The following is a 25,824-nucleotide window of genomic DNA, read 5'->3' on the forward strand; positions in this document are numbered from 1 at the left end:
CCAAATTCTTATAGATAAACACTAATCTTGCTTTTTGTTATTCTATATACTTTCTAGGCTCATTTCAAGATAAATTTCCATGACAACAAAATTGATACTCGCTTGATTCGAGCTGAAATTAAAGGTCCTTCTAGTAAATCAGATTGTAGACTTTCATTCTCAAAATCTAGTGGTAGTGGAACATTTACCGCTACAGAAGTTGGAATGCATGAGGTTAATTAATTTATGTTATTATTTCTATAAAAAAATTTCTTTCTTACTGTCATAATTAGCATGATATAATTTTGCTCAAAAGAAAATTATTCTTGGCTTCAATGTTACTTATTCTTTTTTAAGCTAATAATTTATATCTCATAAAAAAATATTTCATGTAAAATTGAAACCAAGTTTTGAGGTTCTTCACCCGTAAAAAGCTGTGATATCTCTCTGATATAGAGCCAAGTCAAATGCTGTTATTAACTATGATACTGATGTCACAAATCATTTCAAGGTTCCATGCTTTTAGTTGAAGAATATTTTCTGACTTGGCAGTTATGCAGCACTGGGAGGTTATTATACCTTATACTGTTATGTAAAATTAAGTTCACGTTATAAATACAGTAAAACCTCATTAAAATGGATGTTGCTTATAACAGACAATCTAAAGAAATTTTAATAATAATATAGGGTACTTATTTTTATCTGGAAAGTTTTACATTTCCAAACAAGCAATTAAACATTGATTGTTGTTTTGCTTTGTGTAAACATGGATGTACTGCATGACCCATACTGCTCACAGCCAGAAAAATTAAGATTAATGTAGTGTATATGTACAAATCTTTTTTAATTCAACCTATGTAGAAAGCTGTTTTTATTTGATATATTATAAACACTTTTATAACTAACTACTGTACTTTCATTGATACACGTCTTGTTGCACACACCCCCATAATAATAATTTCTTATAAACCAGGCTTTCATTAAAACTGACAACCTTTAGCCCCTATTAGTCCATTTTATGATAAGGGTCTATTGTACATGTATTCCCACATAAATATAATTTGATAGAATTTTATTAATGAACTTGAATAATAAAATGCAACCCATATTAGACATAATTTCGTGGTGCATAATTGTCAATGCACAAAATGTTCTTCAATTAAAGGTGTGAAGCCCTGGAGTGATTTGTGAATTAAAGTGTCACTGCATTAGACTTGATTCTACATCTGATATCACAAATTTTTAGGGGTGAAAAAATCCCAAGACTTGGTTTCCTTTTTTTACATGGAATGGTTTTTTACGGGATTTCACTTCTTTTTGTATAAGTACCACAGTATTTTTTTCCCGATATGTTTTGGACATGGTTTTACTTTTATTTATTTATTGTTATATTTTGTTCTTTGTTTTACCTAGGGTTATTTGGTTTAAACCTGGGTTTTAACCAAGCGTTTTTTTAAAAACACATAAAAGTGGCCAAAATATAATTTTGTCCCTTTGAAAAAATATCATATTTGTTCATTATTAGTTGAAATTGTCATTATTACCACATTTTTTATTCTTGGGAGAACATTCTTATGATATATCTCTAAATGGTATGAGATTGTATTAGTGGTTTTTAAAAAAAAAAATCTCATACAAGTGGCCAGAATATAGCTTATATAATTTTTTTCATTTAAAGAATCTGTTACTTATATAAGTTATATAAAGTACCAAAATTTTTCAGTCTTACCACATTTTCTAACCTTGGCCTACATTCTGATGCTATATCTTTAGCAAATTCATGTGTGAATGAGGATTGCATCACACATTTAAATGTTGTGGTATATTATCTCACAGGCTTCCCCCCCCCCCCTCCCACCCCACAAAGAAGCACCAACAGTGACTTCATCATTATGCTATGGGCAGATGGCCTTATAATCCAATAAAGACACCAGCTGCCCTTAAAGGACAAAGACCAGTGTACTAATAGTTGCATTACCTCATAGGCATTTTCTTTCCATAAGAAGAGCACATCTCATAAGCCCCGTTTACATGTGCAATAAAATATCCCAGGAAGTTACCCATAACAGGGATTTTCGCTACAACCCGTTTACATGGCATTTAGTTTATGCCGGTATTCCCCCTCTTCTTTCCGGAAGTCGTCAATGATTACGTGGGTTGAACGGAAGTGGTTGATTCAAGTTGTCTGACGAAGGAGCTTACAGTAGTTTTCACAGAACAAAGAATTATGGGAGAGGAGGTCAGAGTCACCCACCATTATTATTCCGCAACAAAGATGTGACTCTTTTGACGGATCTTCGTCCCACCTTTTTTTCCCATGATGTAAAAAAATTGCCATGCATGTAATAATCATCAAAGCGACCCCCAATCTTGCATATGTAAACTAAACTTAATATTCAATCGTTTTTTTAGTACTTTCACCATTACCTCCAGTTAATAAAGGTTCTACTGTACAGTAGCAAGTGATTTATGAAAAATAATCAGCTATATGCAGGGTGATTATAATTAAAGTTCTGATTCCAAAACGCTTTATAATAAGAACCACTGGTCAGAATGACTTGAAAATGTGCATGGATACTCCTGAAGCAATAAATTTTTTTTTGGTGAAAGAAAAAACTTACAAATGTATAAGTAGATGATGCTGTACTTAGCCAGCAGTATAATCTGTTTTGCGCAACCATATCATTTCTGCACTTCAATAGCATCTATAGTTGAATAGCACAACTTTTATCAAGATGAACATTGCAACACCAGCAAAGCAGGTGCTGAAGAACCATTTGATGATAACAGGATGACACACCACCTGGCCGCCACGTTCACCTGACCTTCACCCGTGCAAATTTTAGCTTTGGGGGGCACCTTAAAATGGTATGGACAGTTGTCGGATTGTAAATTTTGGTGAATTGGAAGCACATGCACATCATTACCATGGCATACTCTGATCTGTTTTTGAACAAACATTTTTGCGCTCCCATCTCATAGTCTGAATACGGTGTCAACACATTTAACATTTCTTGTGCAAATTGTGGTTGTTTGTTGAATGACTTCATTTTTGTGATGTTTCCATGCATTATGAAATTGTGCAATGCTAACATTTTGCCCTGACTGGCTATCGTTTCCAATCTGCAAGCAAATTTACCACGTGTTGGATGAGTTCAGTATTGTCTATTTTACATTTTAAAGTATTTTTTCCCCTTTCACCATACAAAACTCCATTGCTTCAAGAATGTTAGTGCAAATTTACATTGAATTATTTTGAAATTGAAACATTGAATTATTTTTTAATATTCTTTATCTTTTTTTTTCTTCATCAACAGTTAAAGTTTTAAGAAAATAAATTTATTAAGTGCTAAATAAATAAAAAATTTTATTTATATGTTAACACTGAACCTAAATTAATACCACTGCAGCAGATATGCAATAACCCTAAATTTCCCATGTTAGGAAAATTTTTGACTATTTCAGTAATAATTCACAATTTTTCTATTATTTGGCATCCTTTTTGGTGTGACAGCTGGTAATATGCCAAATTTTTAATTCTTATAATGATCTATGATCAAATAAGATGAAACAAGGTTTTCAAATTTTCTTTATTACGTCTGAATAATTACACATGCTTCTTCTATTTCAAAAGTTTCAGAATGGAAATTATTTAAACATGGTGTGTGTGTGTGTGTGTGCGCGTGTGTGTGCGCGTGCGTGCGTGCGCATGTGTGTGTGTGTGTGTGTGTGTGCGTGCGTGCGTGCGTGAGATATTGACCTGTTTTTGAATCAATTCATTGCTTGCTGATTATCAACATGTTTAGTTGTAGAATATTCAAGACATATTTTGTTGAATATTATAGATATATTGTAAACATATTTTTTTAGTGCACGAGAAGAGAATAAGGAAAAAAAATAAGTTAATTAATCTGAATTAGTCAAATTTATTTGTGCTACATTGTTTTCTTCTGAAGTTATGCTTACATCTTATAAAGTCTTTTGCTCAAGTTTTTTTCCTCACGTGTATTGGTTTTATTTATTCACTTAGATCAAACATACTCACAGCTTTTCATAGTTAAAATCTTCATTAAATTAAAATCTTGATTCATTAATAGTGACATCTTATTTCCTTATAGCTTTATATGTATTATGATGATGAAGTAATCACTGGCTGTCCCATGAGTATCCGTGTTCATCCAGACATATCTAAAATTTTGTACTCAGGAATAGATCCATGTGCTTTAGGTTCAGTTGTTGAAGTTTTGGTGAGTAACACTTTTAATTTTTTTATATCAGTTTTAATATTTCATTTATATATTCTCACTTGAGTGAGAGGTGGCTTAAGCGAGGGTGCAAGGGATGTGGTGCACCTGTTGTAAGGGGCGGCAGAAATAGACCTTTGTTAACCCCTTCACTTAATTGGCAAGGATTTTGAATGCACTCTATTTGACGGATCGGTAAAATCGCGCCGTTTTCTATCGTTTAGTACAGGCATCTTCAATCCATTGCTCACGAGCACCATGGTGCTACCTGAAGTACCCAGAGTGCTCGATACTGGTGTCAGATTTTGTGCTTGCAAGCACTGAATCAACGGTCCAATTAAACACCTTGTGCAAAGTGCAGTTCAAGGATTTAAATCATCTAGATTTCATGCATTCATATGTCAAACTTGCTATAACAGTGCTCTTCTCGTGATGCAGTTCTGTATAGGCAGTACTTGCAACTGCAAAAGGTTGAAGACCTCTGCTTTAGTGGAATACAAAAAGGTAAGGCATCACTTAATCGCAATTTTGTGTTGATAGGATGGATATGGAAAAAAGATTTCCTGTTAACTTGATTCATGTGTACTTATTATACAGCTGTTTTTCCTTCCTTGGGGATGAAGAAGAATGGGCTTGAAGAAGAGGGTTGTAGTATAATGTGCTATAGCTGTGGTCTCCCTTGTAGTCTTCTTGGAATGAGATGGGTGCAAATGTTTTACTTTATTGTCAAAAACAGCTACTTGAAACATTAAATTTATAGATCAGAAGGGTGTTTTCCAGGAATGATTTCCCCCATAATAGTCTTTGAACATTCTCGGGTTCTTTTAGGTGGAGAGTAATAGGGGTAATAGAGATCGCAATCCATATGTTTGCACCCTGCTTCTGGGATCCTGTACAGCGGCTGTGGATACAACTTGTTACTGCATGGGTGAAGAAAAAAAAAGAGCAAATGTCAGTGCAAAGATACTGGTTAGGATGATCTTTTTGTGGTAATAAATACACCTGTCTTTTGCTTTCTTTTTTTCAGCCTGCCAGGCTTTCAAGCCAGCTGTGTAATAGTCTCGAGGACAGAACTTGGTGTAGCACTTTTCTCATTCCCCATTCCATTTTTTTTTCTCCAAAGCAGCAACAAGTTGAGACCACAGCTAATCCCAATGCAGTCCCGTCTTAAGGCATGGGCCCACCTGGGCATGGCCCAGGGGCCTCAAAAAATTGAGATTTGGTTGAAATTTTCAAGAATTTGCCTGGTAGGGTCTCAGAAATACCACTCTGCCAGGGACCCCATGATGCTCTTAAGACAGCCCTGTCCTGATGGCTGGGTGCAATGGGGTAGAATTGTCTGATTTACTGATGGATTAGAGTGAAATGGGGTAGAGTTGTCTGATTTACTGATGGATTAGAGTGCTCTGGAGTTGTAATTTCTTTGCTTCTCTCTTAAATCATCATCCCTTTCACATTAAAATAAATTTTAAATACTTAATTTAGAATTATTTTAGTATATTTGCAGCAGGCATGGGTACCATATTCAAATGAAATAAATGTTATTCACAAAAAGTAAAAATAAGTGAATAAAATGAATAAATTATAAAAATTAAAAATAATTATGGGTTAGGAGTCACATCGACTCAACCCCATCAACCCCCCCCCCCCCTGGTCATTGCTACTGACAGCCTCCATCCAAATGTTGGCAAGTATTTTATTGTAATATTTGCAGTAGCAAAGGGTGGCATTAGTGATAATTTGAAGAAAATAAATCTTCTAATTGAATCTTAAATATTTTTTTTTATTTGAGCATTTCACAAACGTGATAAAAAAAATACAGCAATATTTATCGTTGTGTAATGCTAAATATTTTTAGTTTAGTGCTATGAAGTAAATAAAATATTTTCACTGCAATTTTTTGTGACTCCTGTTTAGATAAATTCTAACGGAGTTGGTGGTGGAAGTGTCCTAGTAGAAGCTTTATCTCCATCGGGCAAATCAAAAAAATGTATTGTTTCTGACAATAATGGAGTTTACACAGCTACATTTACACCTGATGAAATTGGTAAGTTATTCTGAAAATTTGTTTAAGTCATTTCATAACTAATCATGGTGTCCATGTTTATGTAAATTGATTACTTTACTATGTACAGGGTGTGAATTTAAGCAATATTGACTGAGATATTTGAATTAAAAAATGAGAAGTTTGGAATAAACAGGATAGAGAGATGGGGTAAAACAAATTTTACTACTTTGTATAAATCCCTCTATTTACAGATACCAGCAGGATAAAAAAATTGTCTTTAAAACACGTTAAAGAAGGGAATTCCCTTTTTGAAGCTTTTAAAATAAAACTATTATTATTTCATCATAAAAGAGGGGTAACCACATTCACAGGATGACCATCAACAGAGGATTTCACTGTATTTCATTTCATTTCAGTAATGATGAAATGTAAATGAAAGAATTTTTTAAATGAACATTTTTCTTGATAAAGTAATAACTAAAAAAATATACACATAATTATATATGTATTATATATTATATGCATAAATTATTATGAGCATGGAGTAGAGAGCCTCTGTTTCAAACTGTGTGTGCATGCATATTCAGGTTTGCAAAACAAAATAATGGCAATATTAAGCAATCTGTTCCAAATTAAAACATGAGGCTTACCAAAAAAGAATATTATTTAGATATAGCAACTAAACCAATTTAATACAAACTTTTTTGAAAATTTTATCTCATCAATTAAGTGCCTGCTTTAGTGAAATTAGATTTCCACATTAACATGACTTTTATTTGCACATCATAAACTCTAATTTCAATTTTAGGGGAATGGAAAATTATTGTCACATATGCTGGTGAGCATATTCATGGAAGTCCATTTACGTGTTATGTGTATGATCCAAGTCAAGTGAAGGTAAGGTTATTCATGCATTAAAAAGTTGTGAACATGTAGCTTTCAACTACATTAGCTTTTATATTTCTAGATGAATTGAAGAATGCCATAAATTGAACTGGGCTTATATGGATCAGGGAAAACTTGCAATACATTGAATTTGATTATTGCTAAAAATGTGAGATAAAACTCTCTTAAAAAAACCTTGAAATTTAGGACTATGAAACTGGAAAATTATCATAAAATTGTTATGTGAAACATTAAATTAGACGTACCTTCAACCATCATGTGAAAAATTATAATGACATTAATATTAGCATTGCTGACAGAAATTAGTCACTCAGAAAATCAGATCATGAAACAAAAAAAAAGAAATTATTTAATAATTACTTAATGTGCAAATATTCTTGTTGGCATGATACAAAGAGAAATACATCATGTGCATCAGGGGTTTTCAACCTTTCAGATATGGTCTGCCAAATTGAAACTTTCCCTTGACAGTAGTGGGCCAAGTCATGTAAATTTGTGTGATCTTAATGTTTGAAGGCAATGGGGCTTTATTTTAACCCCATTGTCTTTTTTTAAGACTTTTATACAAATACAAATACAACGCCACAACAGGCAAATTGCCCAATGAGGTGGCTGACATCATGGATCCCCGAGCCATTTTTTTGGAGGCCCTACCTACTACTGCTACACCACACATGCACCCCGCCCACACCCCCCCCGCGGAACCCCCAACGAATCGGTACATGCGGGAATGTGCGTGTACGTGTAGTGCAACCTGACGTAAAGTTTGTTTCTGTGTTATGCTTGTTATGTGTAGTGCTGCCATCTGCCACCAGTTTTTTCTAACTATGAGTGAAGTGTTATGATTGAATGATTTATTGTTGTAGGACTGTTGCTCTCTGTGGCGAGACTTTTTAACGGGGAGATCGGCTCGCATTTGCACCTTGAAGTTGGGAACCACAGAAAACCAACTTCAGCCGACCACCACTGTGGGGTTCGAACCCGGATCCTCGCATCGCGAGTCCGTCACTATAACCACTCGACCACCACAGCGGCATGTAGTCTGAAATTATTTTTTTACTAATGATCCATTTTGATTAGTTCTGAAATTATTTTTTTCAAAAATTCTGAAATTAGTTCTTTCAGTAATTCTGAGTTTTCATGAATTGGTTCCGGAATTATTTCTTTCCTTCTATTTAGGTAATTCTAGAAACATTTCTTTTATTTATTCTATAATTATTTCTTTTATTTATTCTATAATTATTTCTTTCATTTATTCTATAATTATTTCTTTTATTTATTCTATAATTATTTCTTTTATTTATTCTATAATTATTTCTTTTATTTATTCTATAATTATTTCTTTTATTTATTCTATAATTATTTCTTTTATTTATATTCTGGAATTATGTCTTTCATCAATTCTGAAATTATGTCTTTCATCAATTCTGAAATTATGTCTTTCATCAATTCTGAAATTATGTCTTTCATCAATTCTGAAATTATGTCTTTCATCAATTCTGAAATTATTCCTTTCATTAATTTTAGAATTAATTATTTTTCAATGTTTTCAAAAATTTTTTAAAAATGATCAGTAGGCCACAACAAAAAGCTCAGAGGACCAAATGTGGTCTGCAGGCCACACATTGAAGACTCTTGATGTACATCATGATAAAGGAGTTTGGTAAACTTTTGTATTCTAAAATAAATTTCTTATTCCTATGGTCATTTATTATATTATAATCCAATGATGGGTACTAAGGCTCAGGAGTTAGTTATAATATCTCCATTGTCTAAAACCAATTCTCTTCATTTGCCAACATAGTTATGATAGAATGGAAAGGTTTTTTATTGATATTTTCAACAGAGCAACAAATTTGATGCATTTACTGTAACTAATCTGACAAAAATGATAGCAGATTCAAAGAGCTGTGGTAAGTTATAAGAACAGTTGTATTGCTGTTACATGTCATGCATCTCCCAATTCATATTTTCCAACCAACTGGAATAAACGTTGAGAAACTTTTATAAGTCATCACTCATAGCTCTCTGTAGAAATGCAGGGTGTCTACAATCACAGAAAAGTCATGAAGTCCCGGAAAAGTCATGGAATGAGAAAAAGGTCATGGAAGTTTTAAAAAAGTCACAAAATTTGAGTAAAAGTCGTAAATTTTTTTCATTCTCCAGAGATTTCCCCCCCTAAAATCTAGGCTTTAGAGAAGCTGTGGCACTGAATATTTTTTTTATTCTCTCTCAAGTTTCTTTTCTCCTTTTTTTTGCCCTGGAGGGATGGATGGGGTGAGTAGCAACAGAAAAGAACAATGCCACCCTACATTGGGGCAGACATTATATGGATGGGCAAAAAAAACTATTTAGCCTCGATGAACAAAAAGGAACTTTTCTTTCTTTGCTTGTCTTGACCTTTCAACATCTGTAATATTCCCCTAAAGCAGTGTTCTCAGGATCACGTGATAATTGTTAGAGGAGGGGTTGAACACGGCAGCAGGGAGTCCTTTTGGGACCAACATTGGTCTTCCTTAGAAAGGACATGACCCTCCCACTTCACAAGAAGCAGAGCTCATAGGCTGTTGGTGCTTAGGTGGGTTCGCAAGCCAGAGTTTTTGCTGGGATGGGGGGGGGGGGAGTCTGTAAAAAACAATGATGGTGATTGTCTGGGCTCTCAGCTCTGTCAGCCCTATCCTTGTGGGGGCCAAGTGAAACGACACCAATCCCTCCTCCCCCAACCCCCTGCGAAGGAAGAAAGTATTTTTTAAATTATTATCATCCTTTTTTTTTAATCGCATCGATCTTTACAGACTAGCTGTAGCAAACGACGAAATTATACAGTATACGCATATGACAGAACGAGAGAGTTCAAGAGATGAGAAGACAAACATCGGAATCATTTCCCATTATTTGTGTTGTGATGCAACATTTAGGCCAAATTTAAAAGAATACCAGTGTTTCTAAAACTGTGAGTTGCGGTTTCTAGGAGCGTCTTGGTGAGCTAGAGATATTGATTTGCGCACCTTTATGGCTTGAAGTGGTTCTTTTATATGGAAAAATATCTGCCAAACTTTTTGGGGAGCAGTTAATAAACCATGAATTATGCAAGGGAGGCAGGTGACAAAAGAGGACCATTAAAAAACAGTGAGAAGCCTGAGATCTAGACCAACACCCAAGCATGACGATGAAGCAAATGACAAGCACCTAATATCGGATTTCGAAAAATGGGAATAGGAAAAGTAATATGTGAAACCCATCCTTCAGAAGGACCCTTGGTTGGTCTAGTGCAACCAAACCAGGTGGTTTATTGTTTCATTTTTACCCATTTATTTGCCATTGATCGTGTGTATGGCTGGGCCTTCCAATTAAGAAAATGAAACCAACCATGCCGCAGGATTCTGAAGGTTGGGAACCACTGGTTTAGTGGCCCTACATCCTACTGCAGTGGGGCCCCTTAGCTGACATCTTCGGCGGGCTCAGGCCTGATTTTTCACAGGCCCCTGTATAGCAAATTTATAGTGTAAAAAAAAAGAGAATTATCTCGGGTCTCTGGGCTGGAACCCTGTCAGCTCCCTACTGTGCTTCCCTGTGTAGGTGAATGGAGTATTGACCGTCAGAATTGAAAAATTGGTTGTACTATGTTTGTACACCTTACACAATGCTTTCGGCTCTCGTATACAAGAAACGCTTCTTCTAATTTTATTTTACCCGTGCTGATATGCTTTGTTTGCACACAGTAATGCAATAAGTAAAAAATGAGCTCATTAGTACACATTATGAGTTACTTACCCCGACCCGGTGAATGTGATTCGCCATATGGGGGTATTAGTACACATTATATTTAGACTGTTTCGTTCTGATGCACACCCCTGTCTGGTGATGCTCGTAGATTCCAATGGCAAACTGCAGATTTTGACAGTCAGCACTGATCATTGAACCGATGGAACAAACTGCTAGATCACTTACAATTCGCTCCATTCAACGTTGTTCTGCTCTTTTACTCTGTTTTGATCCCACTACTGATATGCTTCCCAGTGCTTCGTGGCTGTTGTGCACACGGCTTAATATTGATCAATAGTGTGTTCAATAGTTTTGCATTCACAGGATGAATTTTCAACGTGCGCAGGTGTAAGGAAATGTGCTGTCTAGTTGTAATTGTGTTAAGGTGTGGGTGACTGCAGACGCCCATACTTTTGCAGTGTTTTGTTTTTTATTCCTGTTTTCAGTTTGATCTTAACAACAGGATCACTACTATTCCCGTGTGATGTGATGAGTTGGTCCTGATGACCTTGACCATGGCGCCAGAGGTCGTTCCCCCCATTTTCGTATGACACCATCTAAAACCGAAGATTGGGATTGGCTGGCTCTTTTGGCTGCCGGACCAGTTGCACCACGACTGATGTGGTTTTCCCCTCTGTATAACAAAGGTGTGCCATTGCGTCGATGATTATTTCTGTTTGCACGCTGTTGCTGGTTACTGCCACGTTTTGAGCTGAGCTGTTTTTTTAAGGTGAGTAAAACCTATTTCTGAACTTTGAAGTTTTATAAGATGACCAATGAAGCAGAGACATGGCCCGATATGTCACACAGGCGAGCCCGTAGAGCTTGTTTTATATAGTTTTGTTGTAGGTGCCGAAGGAACTCTGATACAGCAAAAAACATTGATTGGGGCTCTAGCATTGTCAGACATCCGTATATACGACTCACAAGGGTGTATGCAAGGATGGATTGCATTGAATATTCATGATCTACTGAGGGCTTAGATGACCTCGCAAAGTTGGTTGAATTCATGGGTGGGGATACAAGGGAGGTGATAAGGACGATCAGCCTCCCCCCATGATTAAAAAAGTTGCCATAGGCAGAAGAGCGGAAGGTGGACATTTGTCGCCATCCCGTTCAAGAAATCACCTGTATACACTTATGCTTTTGTGGGATGGGGGGACTTACATGGCTTTAGCCCTTAGGATCCAGTTCTTATAAGGTGTTGCATTTAAATCAACTTTAAATTTAAAAGTTTTAAACATTTTTTAAGTTTTGAAAATGAGTTTTTTTTCTTTTTTTTGTAAATTCACTCGCGTTCCCCCTTTCATTAGGACCCTCTTATTTTATTAACTCAAATCCCTTAGGTGGCTGCTACTCACAGTTTGGGAACCACTGATATCAACAGTCCAGCATGGTTCATGGTGTCGAATGATAAAGTCACAAAAAAGTCCTTGAAAAGTCACTGAATTTTGTTTTTGGTATTCGGTAGACACCCTGAAATGCAGTCAAATGATGTAACAGTAACATGGAAACTATATGTTGCCTATAGAGATGATTCCCATTTTTTAAAGAGGTATGCAGCATGTAGGAAAAACAGAGAAAAATATGTTTCTTTAGAGTCTCCAAATCTTGTGTGGAAAGATTATTCACTAAATCACTCACACAAGGCAAAATTTTTATGTCGAGCACTGAAATTACAAAACTTGGTGGTTTCTCAGTAATCCCCCTGCCATGTTAAGACTGGGATTCCACTTGTTGAAACCATAACTGTGTATGTCAGCTTCCTACAATGAAGGAGCATAGAATATATGGCACATGCAACTCCAGCCTCTGGAATCAGAAGCTCAGCCTGGATTCTAGGCACATTGGAATTTTACATAATGGAAAAAGGAGATGACAAGCTCTAAACACCATGGAAAGAGTCTGGGAAAAGATAAAAAATTTTGCTCGCCCTTCAAAATTAGTTAAAGCTGAGTGCAGTTGAACTGAAACAATTAAACTGAAGAAAGCAATCTGATGCATGGTGTACCAGTGTGGGGTTGGGGAGGGGGGTTAATGCCTTGAATTGAATAATAATTGACACATAGGTAACTTGCATGATGATTCTACGTAAGATACAAGAGAATTGTATAGTAAACTATTCTTCAATAGAATTAAAAAAATAACATAACTGACCTAACACAAAGAAACAAGAACAGATAAACAAACTAATATATCTGAACAAGCAAGGAAAAAAGCTGTTGTTAGAACAATATGTTAACAGATATGTGATATTAATGACAATGTCACCATGTATGTACATTCATTGACAGTGTCACTATGTATGTACATTCATTGACAGTGTCACTCTGTATGTATAGTCATTGACAGTGTAACTATGTATGTACATTCATTGACAGCATCACTATACTATATATGTACATTCATTGACAGCATCACTATACTATATATGTACATTCATTGACAGCATCACTATACTATATATGTACTTTCTTTGATAGCTCCAGAACACTGTCTATAATTGCTAGCATGAGTGGTTTCTGTGTAGAAGCTATTCAAGCGATTTTTAAAATCTAATCTGCTACAACTTCTTCCCCCTCCTTCTGTCGGTAACTAGCTGAAGCAGCATCACAGGACCGTATGCATAGGTACTCTACATCAGACTCAGAACTTCTTATGTTCCTTTTTTCATCAAACTCTGAACTTCTTATGTTCCTTTTTTCATCAAACTCAGAACTTCTTATGTTCCTTTTTTTCACTCATAGGGTCTTTTTTAGGTTGCCATTTTTGTGATCTTTCTCATTCGCAGTGATTTTGTAAGCTTGTTTTTTGTTTCTTTGGATTAATCTCTTCTGCATTCTCAGTGATTTCATAAGCATGTTTTTTATTTCTTTGAATTAATCTCTTCTGTGTTCTCTTTGTTTTTTCTTGTTACTACTGGATTTTTATTTTTTGAAATTCCTTTGTTCACGTGAAGAACAGCATCTTGGATTTGTAGGATAAGTGTTTTTTTATTTCTTTTTCCTTTTTAATCTTTATTCGCATATTTTCCACGCAATCGATTAAATTTTTTTCTCTCTTACTTTAATTTTTATACTTCTGTCAGGTCTTTTTCCATTGTTTGTGTTGTGTGTATGATCATATTTTCCCTACATGCTTGTATAGAAGGGAATATCTGGTTCTTTGTTTTCAGTAGGCTGACCATATTTCCTCAAGAAAAACGTGGAGAAATTTGGTATGCAAATACAGGAAAATATGGGATATCGCCAACTGTCACAGAACAGTCACCAAGCTACAGCAAAATTGCCAACTATGACACAAAACTAACACAAACAGCTGTTTTCAAGAGCTCTTTTCACCTTCACTCTATGTGTTCTCTTTCACTCTTACATGTATAGTAGAAACACATTATATTTGTGGGGAAAAATTCATTAACAGGAGTATAGGAAAGAAAGAACAACTTCTATAGAGATAAGGTTACTATATAGCCTCGCAATGGTGAAGGGAGAAGAAAGAAAGCACAGAGAACTTATTTGAATTTATTCCATTTGTGTTTGGATGTAATATTATGCCCATGATCGTAAGAAGTTAAAACACCAAGGAGCGCTATAAAAAATACAAAAACTGACCAAAGGCTAAAATAAACAGCCTCAAAATTGAATAAATGATCATTTACAGAAAGACGAGATACTGAAGATCTTTTTATCTTACACTATGTACACAACAAATATTACAACATGGCAAAATTATATATTCTTCCTCCCTTCACAGAACTGATTCTGACACCTAGTTACACATCATTGAACCACGCATTTAGACCGAGATCTTTTGCAATGTCTCAGACTAGGATTTCTCACAAGGCATCAGAAGTGCTTACTTGTCTTGACATTGAAGTTCTACTTACTTTTTTATAAAAAAATATATAATTTTTAAATATTTATGGATGAGTTAAATGTGAGTGTAAAAATCAACACTTTTCACAAAAACGTGGCAAATAACCTCCCACCCTCTAAGATTTTATTGTTGAGGAATCAAAGTTTCTTATGCAGGTTATACACCACTGCAGACTATACAATGGCTTTTTTTTCTCAAACTAGGGAAATTCAAAAAACGATGATAAGAAATTACTTTCACTTTTCTTTCTCTCTTCTTCTATCAAATAAATAGCGCAAACCCAATTATACAGTAAAATTTCAACATTTAAACTGAGCTTTTTTTTGTTAGGTATATTCAGTTTTTTCAGTCAATGAAGACAAAAATAAAGTATTCACTATTTTTAATTTTTTTTTTTTTGAGAAATCTAAAATCACATGGGAAAATAGGTGCCAATGTAGGAAAAATTTTGATTTGGGGTGCCATTGCTACCCCGCTACATGCTGGGTATGACACTGATCTTCATTTTTATCAAAATTATAGAGAATACTTATTACTTTTTTTATGTGCTGTATATATTTAATGAAGGTTGTATATAAACATATTTTAATACTATTATATTAAAACTAATTTGGATTGTAATTTTTAATTAATCAATCATTTTAAGGTACAAGAACTCAATGGAATCATCAAAGAACAAGACAAAACTATTATTTGTGATGCAGCTAATGCAGGATGGGGTGAAATGAAATTTGAACTTCAACATAACAGCATGTCTATTCCTCTGCAAATTGATCAACGTGGAAATGGTGTTTATAAAATCACATTCTGCCCTCCTAGCTCTGGAAAATACATTCTCAATGTTACATTCAACTCTATCAGTATCAGAGGTAGTTTTATTTTCTATAATTTTCATGTTTATTATAGTAAGAAATTCTTATATTTAGTGCATATGTAGTCAATTTAAAATTTAATTAGTATGTGCTAATTTTTACTCAAACCACTTCTCAGCTCAGTTGAAAAAAAAACCCAACTATTTTTTTTTTAATTTCTGAAATTTCAAGAAAATTTATATTTTCCCAAAAATTATGTGAAAAGGTCAAAATGAAAAAAAAACACCCCAGAAAGATTGTTTTATGCTCCAGTGATACGAAAAGTATGAACTAAACAGAATCAGCGGGACATGATAATAAGAAATACACACTTATAAAATTAAATTGCTACATCTCATACAATCATATCATTTTATCCAAAATACATGGGGAAAGGCATTACCTGCATGATGCATGCATTAACAATCCTGGGGTTTGTAAAGCCTCAGGGAACTTTTTTATGAGGTCTAAAAAATGGTAATTGACAAAAATTATACCTTTGTCTCCAATGCATGTAGACATAGGCAGATACAAAGGGAAGGGGTGAAGCAGGCAGCCTCCCCATTTACTTAAAAGAAAGGCATTGGCGGCATAGCTGGACTGTCCACTCTCCCTCCCTCTTTCTGCATTTAAAGTGTCTATATTTTCTGAACTGCTCTGTATTTTTTTTTAAACTAACTTTTTTCAATGTGTTGCATTCACACATAAGCAGAAAGTTCCAAGTATGACTCCTACAAGCAGTAAGCGAAATCTGTTGCATGGTTTAAAATTTGGAAAGAAGGGGAATTTTTATAACTATTACATCTGTGAGGCCCTCCCTAAGGGTGAGATCTAAGCAGTGCCTTGTTTCTCTCTATGTAGGGTTGCTACTTTATGTATGAGCAAAACTGATAAGTGATTGAAAGCATATTATAGAGGCTAATTCTGGCATCTGGCAATAGACTGGTTGACCAGCTTCACTCCAACTGAGCTTTATTTCATACAGTGGATGAAATGGATAATTGAAGCTTCACAGAATGAGATTTATTTTGTGAATTCCAGTTTTGTTTGTGCTCATAAGCATACAATAATCAATGGTAGTGTGCAGTAAAAAGTTTTTTTTACATATATGTATTACAGTTAAAAAGTATAGCATAGGTTCACAAACAAATTTTGATAGAAAACAAACAAAAACATTAATATGTTGAGTTGATTGTGTTAATGTAATGAGATTATGTAATTGAATACTGCTGCAGATGAACTTTTAAGGTGAAGCCCTTTTAAATCTCACAAACTGTTGAGCCTATAAAACTTTGAATGAAATATGGTTTCAGTAAGAGTTTGGTATGTGTGGTAAATAAAAGAATAAGTCATTCTGGAGATGATTTTCCAATATTAATCAGTATTTTGAATGACTATACCAGGAACAACTAGACATGATTAAATATCAAAGCAAGTATTTTTTTTCATTTAGAAAAGAAAAAATTACTTTTTTATTCTTGGTCTGTCAGTTTGAAACACATTTGAAAATGAATAGCTGATTAAATTTATCTGCAAATTTCTATTTCAGGATCACCCTTTGTTTTTAGAGTTGGTGATAGTGAAAAAGATGTTAGGGAATATGACTTTGATAATCATCTTACAGATGGAAACCAGACAGATGTGCCTCCACCAGTGAGAGAAATTCAACGAAATCACATATCTTTAGACAAGTCAAACTTTATTATTGAAAAACGAGCTGAAAATGAGTGCTCATTGCTCAAGAAAGACTTGGAAACTTCTGGGAAGTCTATTCAAACTAAACAAATTATGACTAGCAATAATTTACAAAAATCTGAAAACTCTACAAAAACTAAGAGTATTATGGATGAGAGGTCATCGGACCATGAGACTCCTACATTTCAACAATGTGCTGAGATGCTGAACAGTAAATTTACTGCCCATAAAGATGGGTCTAGACATATGAAAGCACCTGCACCACCTACTCCCAAAAAACGATCTGTTGATATCAGTACACATGTTTGGGGATCCAAAGATGATAGAACCAATCAGCAGCTGAAGTTTCAGTCAAAATCAGTCCATCATGATACTCACATATCTAGTGAAAAATCTAGCCCTGTGAGAGAAAGTTTTAGTCCTCCAAAACTTCACAATGATCAGTCAGAAATTCAAGGTGTAAAGCCAAAGACATATTTAAAGAAGCCTACTAGAGATGTTTATCCTAATTCTAGTCTTTCTCCTGGAGAGAATGCAAATAAACATGAATTTTCAGAATCTCATTTTGGATCATCAAAATGTAGAAAAGATTATGATATAAATAAGGTAGTTATAGAAGGTGAAGGTCTTAAGCTTGTACCTGTAAAACAGCTTACCATATTTTCTTTATCTGCATCTGGATTAAAACTGGAAGATATTAGGGCAACATTGACAGGTTAGTAATTTTTACTTTTTCTGAGTTGTTTTTTTTTTTTTTTTGTATTTAATATTTCAGATTTTTCAGTTTATGTAAAAAATAGATATGAAGGTTGTCTTAGCATTTTTTCTGAGAGAGAATGTATGGCATAAAATTAGAAGTAATATAGAAGTTAAAAAAAATTGAGTATGGTACAATTAAGTACATGAACAATGTTGGTAATGTGTAAACTTTAAAAGATGATACCTCCAGAACATTGAAAACATATGCAAAATAGAGAGCGTACCACTTGGTTTTTAATCTCCTGTTTTATTGAGATGGAAATGTCTTCTCATTCCAAAAAATGCCTCCTTTGCAATGGTACATTTACTGTCTAAGCAACATTTGCAAGATATTTCATCTAACTTGATGTTTTGTATTTCGGCAATTACGAGATATCTTGCCTCTTTATTTGATCAATGATGAGCCTAAAGAGCTTCATAAATTCCACTTCTCCTAAAAAAAAGGTTTACATCCCACACCCCCCCCCCCCACACCCAACTGTTAAATCTACTGCTAGTGAGTGGATGAAGTCAGCTTTTATTCACAATTTGATAACAGAAAGGGGACAGTGTTTGAAATATATATTTTTCTCATTCCCTTTGGAACAGTATAGAAATATACACACAGTATACATGATAGAAAAAAATAGAGTATTTCTCGTCCTTAGTTTATTGTTTTCAGAGTTGGGCGGAAGTGCTATCACCTACACAAAATCAGAAAAAAAGTCTTCTTCTTGATAAAAGATTTGGTATTTTACAGAGGGTTTGATTATTTTCACTGCACCAGTTATAATGTGGGTCAGTGAAATTTATAAAACTACGGTAAGGTCAATTAATATATCCTTGTAGTGCCATACTGTTTTTGTAAATTTTTTTTCAAACTTTCGATAATTGGTGCCTATGATGAATAGTTTTTCAATTATTCATATGTTTATCAATGCTAAATATTCATGGCCTTTTCCCATTTATATATACAGTAGAACCTCTCCATCTTGGAGAAAGAAAATTTCCTGCATTTTCAATACAGTGGATTGTAAGTTTTTCAAAAACCATCATGAAAAAATTTTGTAAGCAAGAAAACCTTTTAAACAGAAAATCTTAATACAAATACAAATACAAAGCCACAACAGGCAAATTGCCCAACGAGGTGGCTGACTTAAGAACATCATGGATCCCCGAGTCATTTTTTGGAGGCCCTACCTACTACTGCTACACCACACATGCACCCCGCCCACACACATCCCCCGCGGAACCCCCAACGAAACGGTACATGCGGGAATGTGCGTGTACGTGTACTGAAACCTGACATGAAGTTTTTTTTTGTTTCTCTGTAATGCTTGTTATGTGTAGTGCTGCCATCTGCCACCAGTTTTTCAAACTATGAGTGAAGTGTTATGATTGAATGATTTATCGTTGTAGGACTGTTGCTCTCTGTGGCGAGACATTTTAATGGGGAGATCGGCTCGCATTTGCGCCTTGAAGTTGGGAACCACAGAATACCAACTTCAGCCGACCACCACTGTGGGGTTCGAACCCAGATCCTCGCATCGCGAGTCCGTCACTATAACCACTCGACCACCACAGCGGCCACATTTAATGAGAATTGGTTCGAGTTGCGACCACGAAAAAAAGTCGTACCAAGCAGGAAAACATTCTAAACAGGAATGTTATTAGCAAGATTGACTATATTGGTATTTAAACAATGCATTTTCACCTCTGTGTCTTTGAAGTTAAATCATGGTGATAGTAAAAAGAAAGGGGAAAATTCTTTTGTGCAAAAATCAGGCTTTTTTTTACGCAGGTGAAAGAACCCATTTGCTCACCAACAAGGCGTTAAGTCAGATGATTCACTCTGATGAATATTTTATATTACACAATAAGATTCTTGTTTTGTTTGTTGTATCCTATGTATATAATATATATACAATGTATATACATACTGTAACCCAAGGTTCACTCGCGTGAATTTGGTCATCTGAAAATTGTTCTGCAATGATTTCCCCCATATAACATTTGCACCACGTTGTGGGTTAATTTTTCACAAATACCATCATCTCTATATTATAAAATATAATACTCACAAAATTTCATATTTACAGCTTCTGCTGTTTGGACTCAATTTATGATTGCGCCATATAACCTTTGAAACCTCCCCCCCCCCCCCCATATGATCCCCTTAGATGTTGAATTTTGAAATATCCCTTTTTAGTGAGTCTCTACATTATAAACTAAAACTACTGAGCATATTCCAAAATTACCCACTCAACCCACTCGACTGAGTGGTTAAGGAGCTAGCCTCTCACTGTGTTTGAATCCTGGTTCGGGCATGGATGTTTGCTAACACTAACAAATTCTCTGGATGGATCACGCTGATCCCTTGGGAATACGTGGGGATCGCATTATTATTATTATTATTATTATTATTATAGCTTCAGCGATTTCGGCTCAGCCTGATTTCTTTATGTAACCTTTGAACTCCTTTATGACCCCCCCCCCCCCCTTAGGGTACAAATTTCAAAAAGCCCTTTCTTAGTGGGTCTTTACTTCATGAAATGAAACTACTGACCAAATTTCATGACTATAACAGTTTCGCCTCAGCATGATTTTGCTATATAACCTTTGAAACTTCTTATGACACCTTTAGGGCTCGAATTTCAAAAATATCCTTCTTAAATTGTTTTTACATCATCAAGTAAAACTATTGACCAAGTTGCATAATTATAGCTCCAGTGGTTTCAACTTAACGTGATTTCTCTATGTAACCTTTGAACCCCCTTATGACCCTTACAGGCCGAATTTTGAAAAAGTCTTTCTTAGTGGGCCTTCACTTCATGAAATGAAACTACTGACCAAATTTCATGACTATAGCTTCAGTGGTTTCTGTTCATCATGATTTCTACATGTTACCTTTGAACCCCCTTTTAACCCCCTTAGAGGTTGAATTTTCAAAACCCCTTCTTAGTGAGTCTTTCGTCATGAAACAAAACCATTAACCAAATTTGATATTATAGCTTCAGTGATGATGAATCAATCAATCAGTCAGTTGGGACATGTTATTATTTATGTATAGATGACAAGAGTAAAATAATAGATAAAATGACATGGGCCTCCTCCAATTCCTTCTAAAATATATCTTCATCCTAATATGTGTACATTCATTCTTCTTAACGAAGTCGTGGAACTTTTCTCCAACTCCCAAACCCATCATGTCTGTAATCACCACAAAATTTGTTAATCGCAACAGTGCTCAATTGTCTGGGGAAAATATGTTATAAAAATTTTGTATGTTATTTTTTCTGACTCAAAATAAAGTGTTCCAGACTCTGTGACGAAGCTGGGCTGGAAGAGATCTCAGCAACGGGATAAGTCTAGTGGCAAAGTTCTGGCATTCATTCCTTCATTCAGAGGTGAAAGAACTGAGGAGAAAGGAAAATTGTTACTGAATTACAACCCATGATGATGATGGATATTGTCATTCATAGTTATGCAATAAAGTAGATAGAGGGATATGAAATAAATAGGAGGATTAATATTGAACAAAGCAATGGTGGGTAGGACACTAACTTCATTTAAGAATTATGATACTGATGGAAAGTGGAACAAAAATCATATAGCACTGTGTCACTCTTGTCATGAATGACAAATTACTGAAAAACATAAATTTAACTTGTTTTCAAATGGAAAAAAATTGAAATTTTAACATTTTTAAATGTAAATTCTGTCATAAAACAAGTAGTCACAGCAAAAATTTAGAATTTCTTGCAGTGACCTTTCAACAATAACTGAAAACAGAGATAAAAAAATGATATAATTATGGAAATTTACTCATCTTAGTATTTATGGATGAATTCAGGAATAGTTTATGCAGTGCAGAGAAGAAAAATTCTAGAACCATGATTTTGAAAAGAAAGCTGGAGATTTTGCCAAAGAAGTGATTTTGATTATGTATTATAATACAGTAATTTCAGTTTTTTTTAATAAAAATTTTTGCCAGTTTGGTTTTTTTTCTTTTTTACATAATTATTTTTTTTTTGTGCGCGCCTCCCAATTTGTAGATATAAATGTTTTATTGTGTTTCATATTCACACTGTTTTACAAATTCAAATTGCATGCTGGTACCACATTCTCAAGAAAATAATGATAATTGTCATAACTTATGCCCTAATTTTGGGATTAATTATGGATATGATATAAATTCAATTATTTTTAAAAGAAAAGAAATGAGTATTTTGTCTTTCTTTGCTTCATAATGGTGAAAAAAATAAACCAGGTTTTTCTCATTTCTGGCTAGTTTTTTTCCCCTCTAGTAGTCTTAAACTTTCATAACATTCTATCTAGTTTTTTAACTATTCAATGATTTTTCTTATGATGTGATACATGTCTTCTACATTTTGTTTTGTAATAAAGAAAATATTTTTACATGTGAAAAATAATTTGTTGTGCCAATATATTGTTATTATTGTGGTTATTACATTTATTATTATGTTTATTATTATGCTTATTATTCCCTTGTATTGTTTAGCTCCATCTGGAAGAGAAATTCCCACTCGAATAGATCCTTTAGGTCATGATCTTTATCAGGTCGAATACATAACATCAGAAGTAGGAGAACATGTAATAGATGTATCAGTGGCAGGAAAAAAATTGAATGGCAGTCCATTTCACTGTTTTGCATATGATGCCAGCAAGATAAAAGTTGACAGAATTCCAAATGGAACTGTTGGAAAGCCTGTAGAATTTGAAAGTATGTGCTTTGAAATTTTAGGATGCATTTTGATAACTTATAGATACATTTTATGTGAAAAAAGGTGTTATTAGGTGGATTATGTTCTGTTATTCATCCAACAAAAAAACTTTTTTATACAAATACAAAACCACAGCAGCAAAATGCCCAATGAGGTGGCTGAGAAAAAAGATGCCCACAACAAATATAGATGACATATATTTTCAAAATACAGCAACCCAATTAAAAATGCAATTACAAAAACTAGAAACAACATATATAAATGATAAAATCGATACTGGTGTCCCTTGTAAAAGCAGTCGATTGATGGTGTATTAATAATTCATGGTCCATCCTATCCATCCCATTGAAAATTTTGAAGACTTCGATCATATCCCCCGACACCTGCGTTCTTCCAATGTAAACATATTCAAAATATGAATTCTCTTTTCATAACTCAAGCCCTGAGTGCCAACAAGGAGATGTGTAGCTCTTCTCTGCACCCCTTCAACCAAGTCTATTTCCCTCTGTATGTATAGTTTCCAAAACCTTACAGCATACTCCAGTTCAAACAAGCGCTATTTGACTTAGAAAAATATAAAAATACACCATAGGAGCAAGATGTTAATTTTGATGCAGAGTTCCCACCACTGGTAGTAGCATCATTTTCTGGCAGGAATGATAGTTAGAACTTAGCTAACTTCTTTATTTCAATTTCATTGTCAATTTTTTCGACAGCGCAACAATCTTCTGTTCTCGTTTTTCTCAGCATATCAGAGGCGGGTGTGGTCACTGTAGTTCCACCAATCAGGTGTCGTTATCTCTTAGCTGAGCTGGTCATCGGCTGATCCAGCATACTCCAGTCCAGGACAAACTAAGCCTCGGAAAAGTGGAAGAATGACTTTAGGAGAACACAACAGACTTTTTGAAAATGAAACTGAGCATTGTATTTGCCTTTTTGAGCATTGCTGAACAATGTTAAGAAAATCTAAGCCGCTCGTCAATAAGAATTCCCAAATCGGTGATCCTACTTACATCCGGGATAGTGACACCATTCAGCTCATAAGAGAAACTTGGGTTGTTCGAACCAAAATTAGCAATCATGCACTTGTCAATGCTAAACATCATGCTCCATTCATTTGCACATGCTCCAATCCTATTTAAGTTTGTCTGGAACAACTCCCTATCACTTTGATTCCAGACTACCCCCATTAACTTCACATCTCCGAATTTGCTAGCAATCCCATTGATACCCTGATCAAGTTTATTAATAATAAGTAAAAAGGTATAGGGTCAAGGACACTTCCTTGAGAAACTCCACTTGTGACACCTATCCAATCAGAGAATTCCCCGTTCACCATAACCCATTGTGATCTATCTCTTAACCACGATTCTATCCAATTCAGGAAGTTGTCTCCAATCCCAATGTTGTGTAAACACTTCAAGAGTTTGCCATGTTGGACTCAATCGAATGGCTTCTGTAAATCAAGGTAAACAACTTCTATATTTTTGCCCTTACCCAAAGCTTTAGCCACCTGATCATAGAAGCAAAGGAGGGTAATTATACATGACTTCCCTTTCCGCAACCCATGGAGATTATCAGAAAATACATTATTCTCATCTAGCCTTGTCACACCAATCGCCTTTTGATAATATTTTCTACAATTTTTGAAAGGGAGCTTGTCAAACTCACTGGACAATAACTGGACACAGTTTTTCTAGTATCCTTTTTAAATATCGGAACAACATTAGCAAGTTTGAATCCCATGGAATGATACCCTCAGCAACACTACTTCTGTAAATCTGTGTGACTGACCCAAACAATTCATTAGCACATACCCTGAGGACCCTAGAATAGATATCATTTGGTCCTGATGCTTTGTTTGTACATACATTTTTTAGAAGATTTAGGACCTCCGCATCTTCTACTTGAATAATTGAGGATATTATATCCATGAACCATAGAGGTTGTGATGTACAAACACGCTTTTTTCGAACAAAAGTTATTACGTCGTGCAAACCAGAGGACAGCTTTGTACTAAATTCTTCCCATTGACTTACCACCTGACTGATTCCAACCGGTGTTTGAAAACTTCAGCTAACCTTTCACTTAAAACATCAAAGTTAGTTCTTCAAAAACAAGGAACCAGTCTTTTCTTATCAACCTTACCCAAAGAAAAGTTACAAAGAAAACTGACGACACGATGATCGCTGGAAGAAAACTCGTTAACAACTTTTCTGTATACGTGATGAGATAAATATTGCATTCATGTGAGAAAAGTAGATAAACTAGTGTTATTGAGCATATAGGGCCTAAAATAATAAATAGTGGCTAATGAAAAAAAAAGGAAAAACAAAACTTGACATTTTGGATATTACTGAATAACCTCAAAAACAAAGTTTGGCAATTCCAACTGCTAAATATGAACATTTTTGAAAAAACAAAATAGTCAGAGATGAAATTCAACTTCTCTCCTCAAACTTAAAATATTTGAAAAAAATTAAAATTAAACTAGATAGAAAACTCAAGGAAAATTTGTAGAAGTTTGAATAATCTAGAAATGAAATTAACCAAGTTGTGCTATACAATGATCTCTCACAAATGCGTCGATGCAAGGGAACAACATTAAAAAGAAGGAAAGTGAGATAGGGGTATAAGTGAAAATGATGATAAATACTCTTAAAAACATGGATATTGAAATATATGCAAATACAAAAGTAAATTAAAAGTATTACCTATATTCCTGTAAAATGTAATAAAATAATATTTCTTCATCAAAATCTATATGACTGTGATTAAAATATTATCTTATTACATTTTAACTTTTTAATTCATTAATCTTTTAGTTAATGGTGCTGAAGCTGGTTCAGGAAATTTAGAGATACTAGTGAATGGTGGACATGTGACAAGTAATGTCAAAAGTCTGGGTAACCATTGTTTCTTGGCATCATTCATTCCTCACACTGCTACTATGCATGCAATCGAAATGAAATTTAATGGGCACCATGTTCCAGGTAAGAAATTTTAATCAAATTTGT

General features: G+C 34.5%; 1 protein-coding gene across 1 annotated transcript in view; it reads left to right on the plus strand.

The window, feature by feature from the left end:
- Positions 1-25,824, plus strand: part of jbug (filamin-type immunoglobulin domains fbug) — a 302,454-nt gene that overhangs the window by 81,744 nt on the left and 194,886 nt on the right. The window contains exons 7-14 of the mRNA XM_089246657.1: positions 58-213; positions 4,098-4,226; positions 6,141-6,270; positions 7,040-7,128; positions 15,425-15,647; positions 17,179-18,039; positions 22,585-22,806; positions 25,633-25,800. Of these exons, the coding sequence (XP_089102783.1) occupies positions 58-213; positions 4,098-4,226; positions 6,141-6,270; positions 7,040-7,128; positions 15,425-15,647; positions 17,179-18,039; positions 22,585-22,806; positions 25,633-25,800 (1,978 nt within the window). The remainder of the gene's footprint in view (positions 1-57; positions 214-4,097; positions 4,227-6,140; positions 6,271-7,039; positions 7,129-15,424; positions 15,648-17,178; positions 18,040-22,584; positions 22,807-25,632; positions 25,801-25,824) is intronic.

Source organism: Pholcus phalangioides, unplaced genomic scaffold (genome assembly GCF_987345545.1).
Source record: "Pholcus phalangioides strain wild (caught in Gottingen) unplaced genomic scaffold, Ppha-v1.0 ptg000017l_1, whole genome shotgun sequence".
Lineage (NCBI taxonomy): Eukaryota > Metazoa > Arthropoda > Arachnida > Araneae > Pholcidae > Pholcus > Pholcus phalangioides.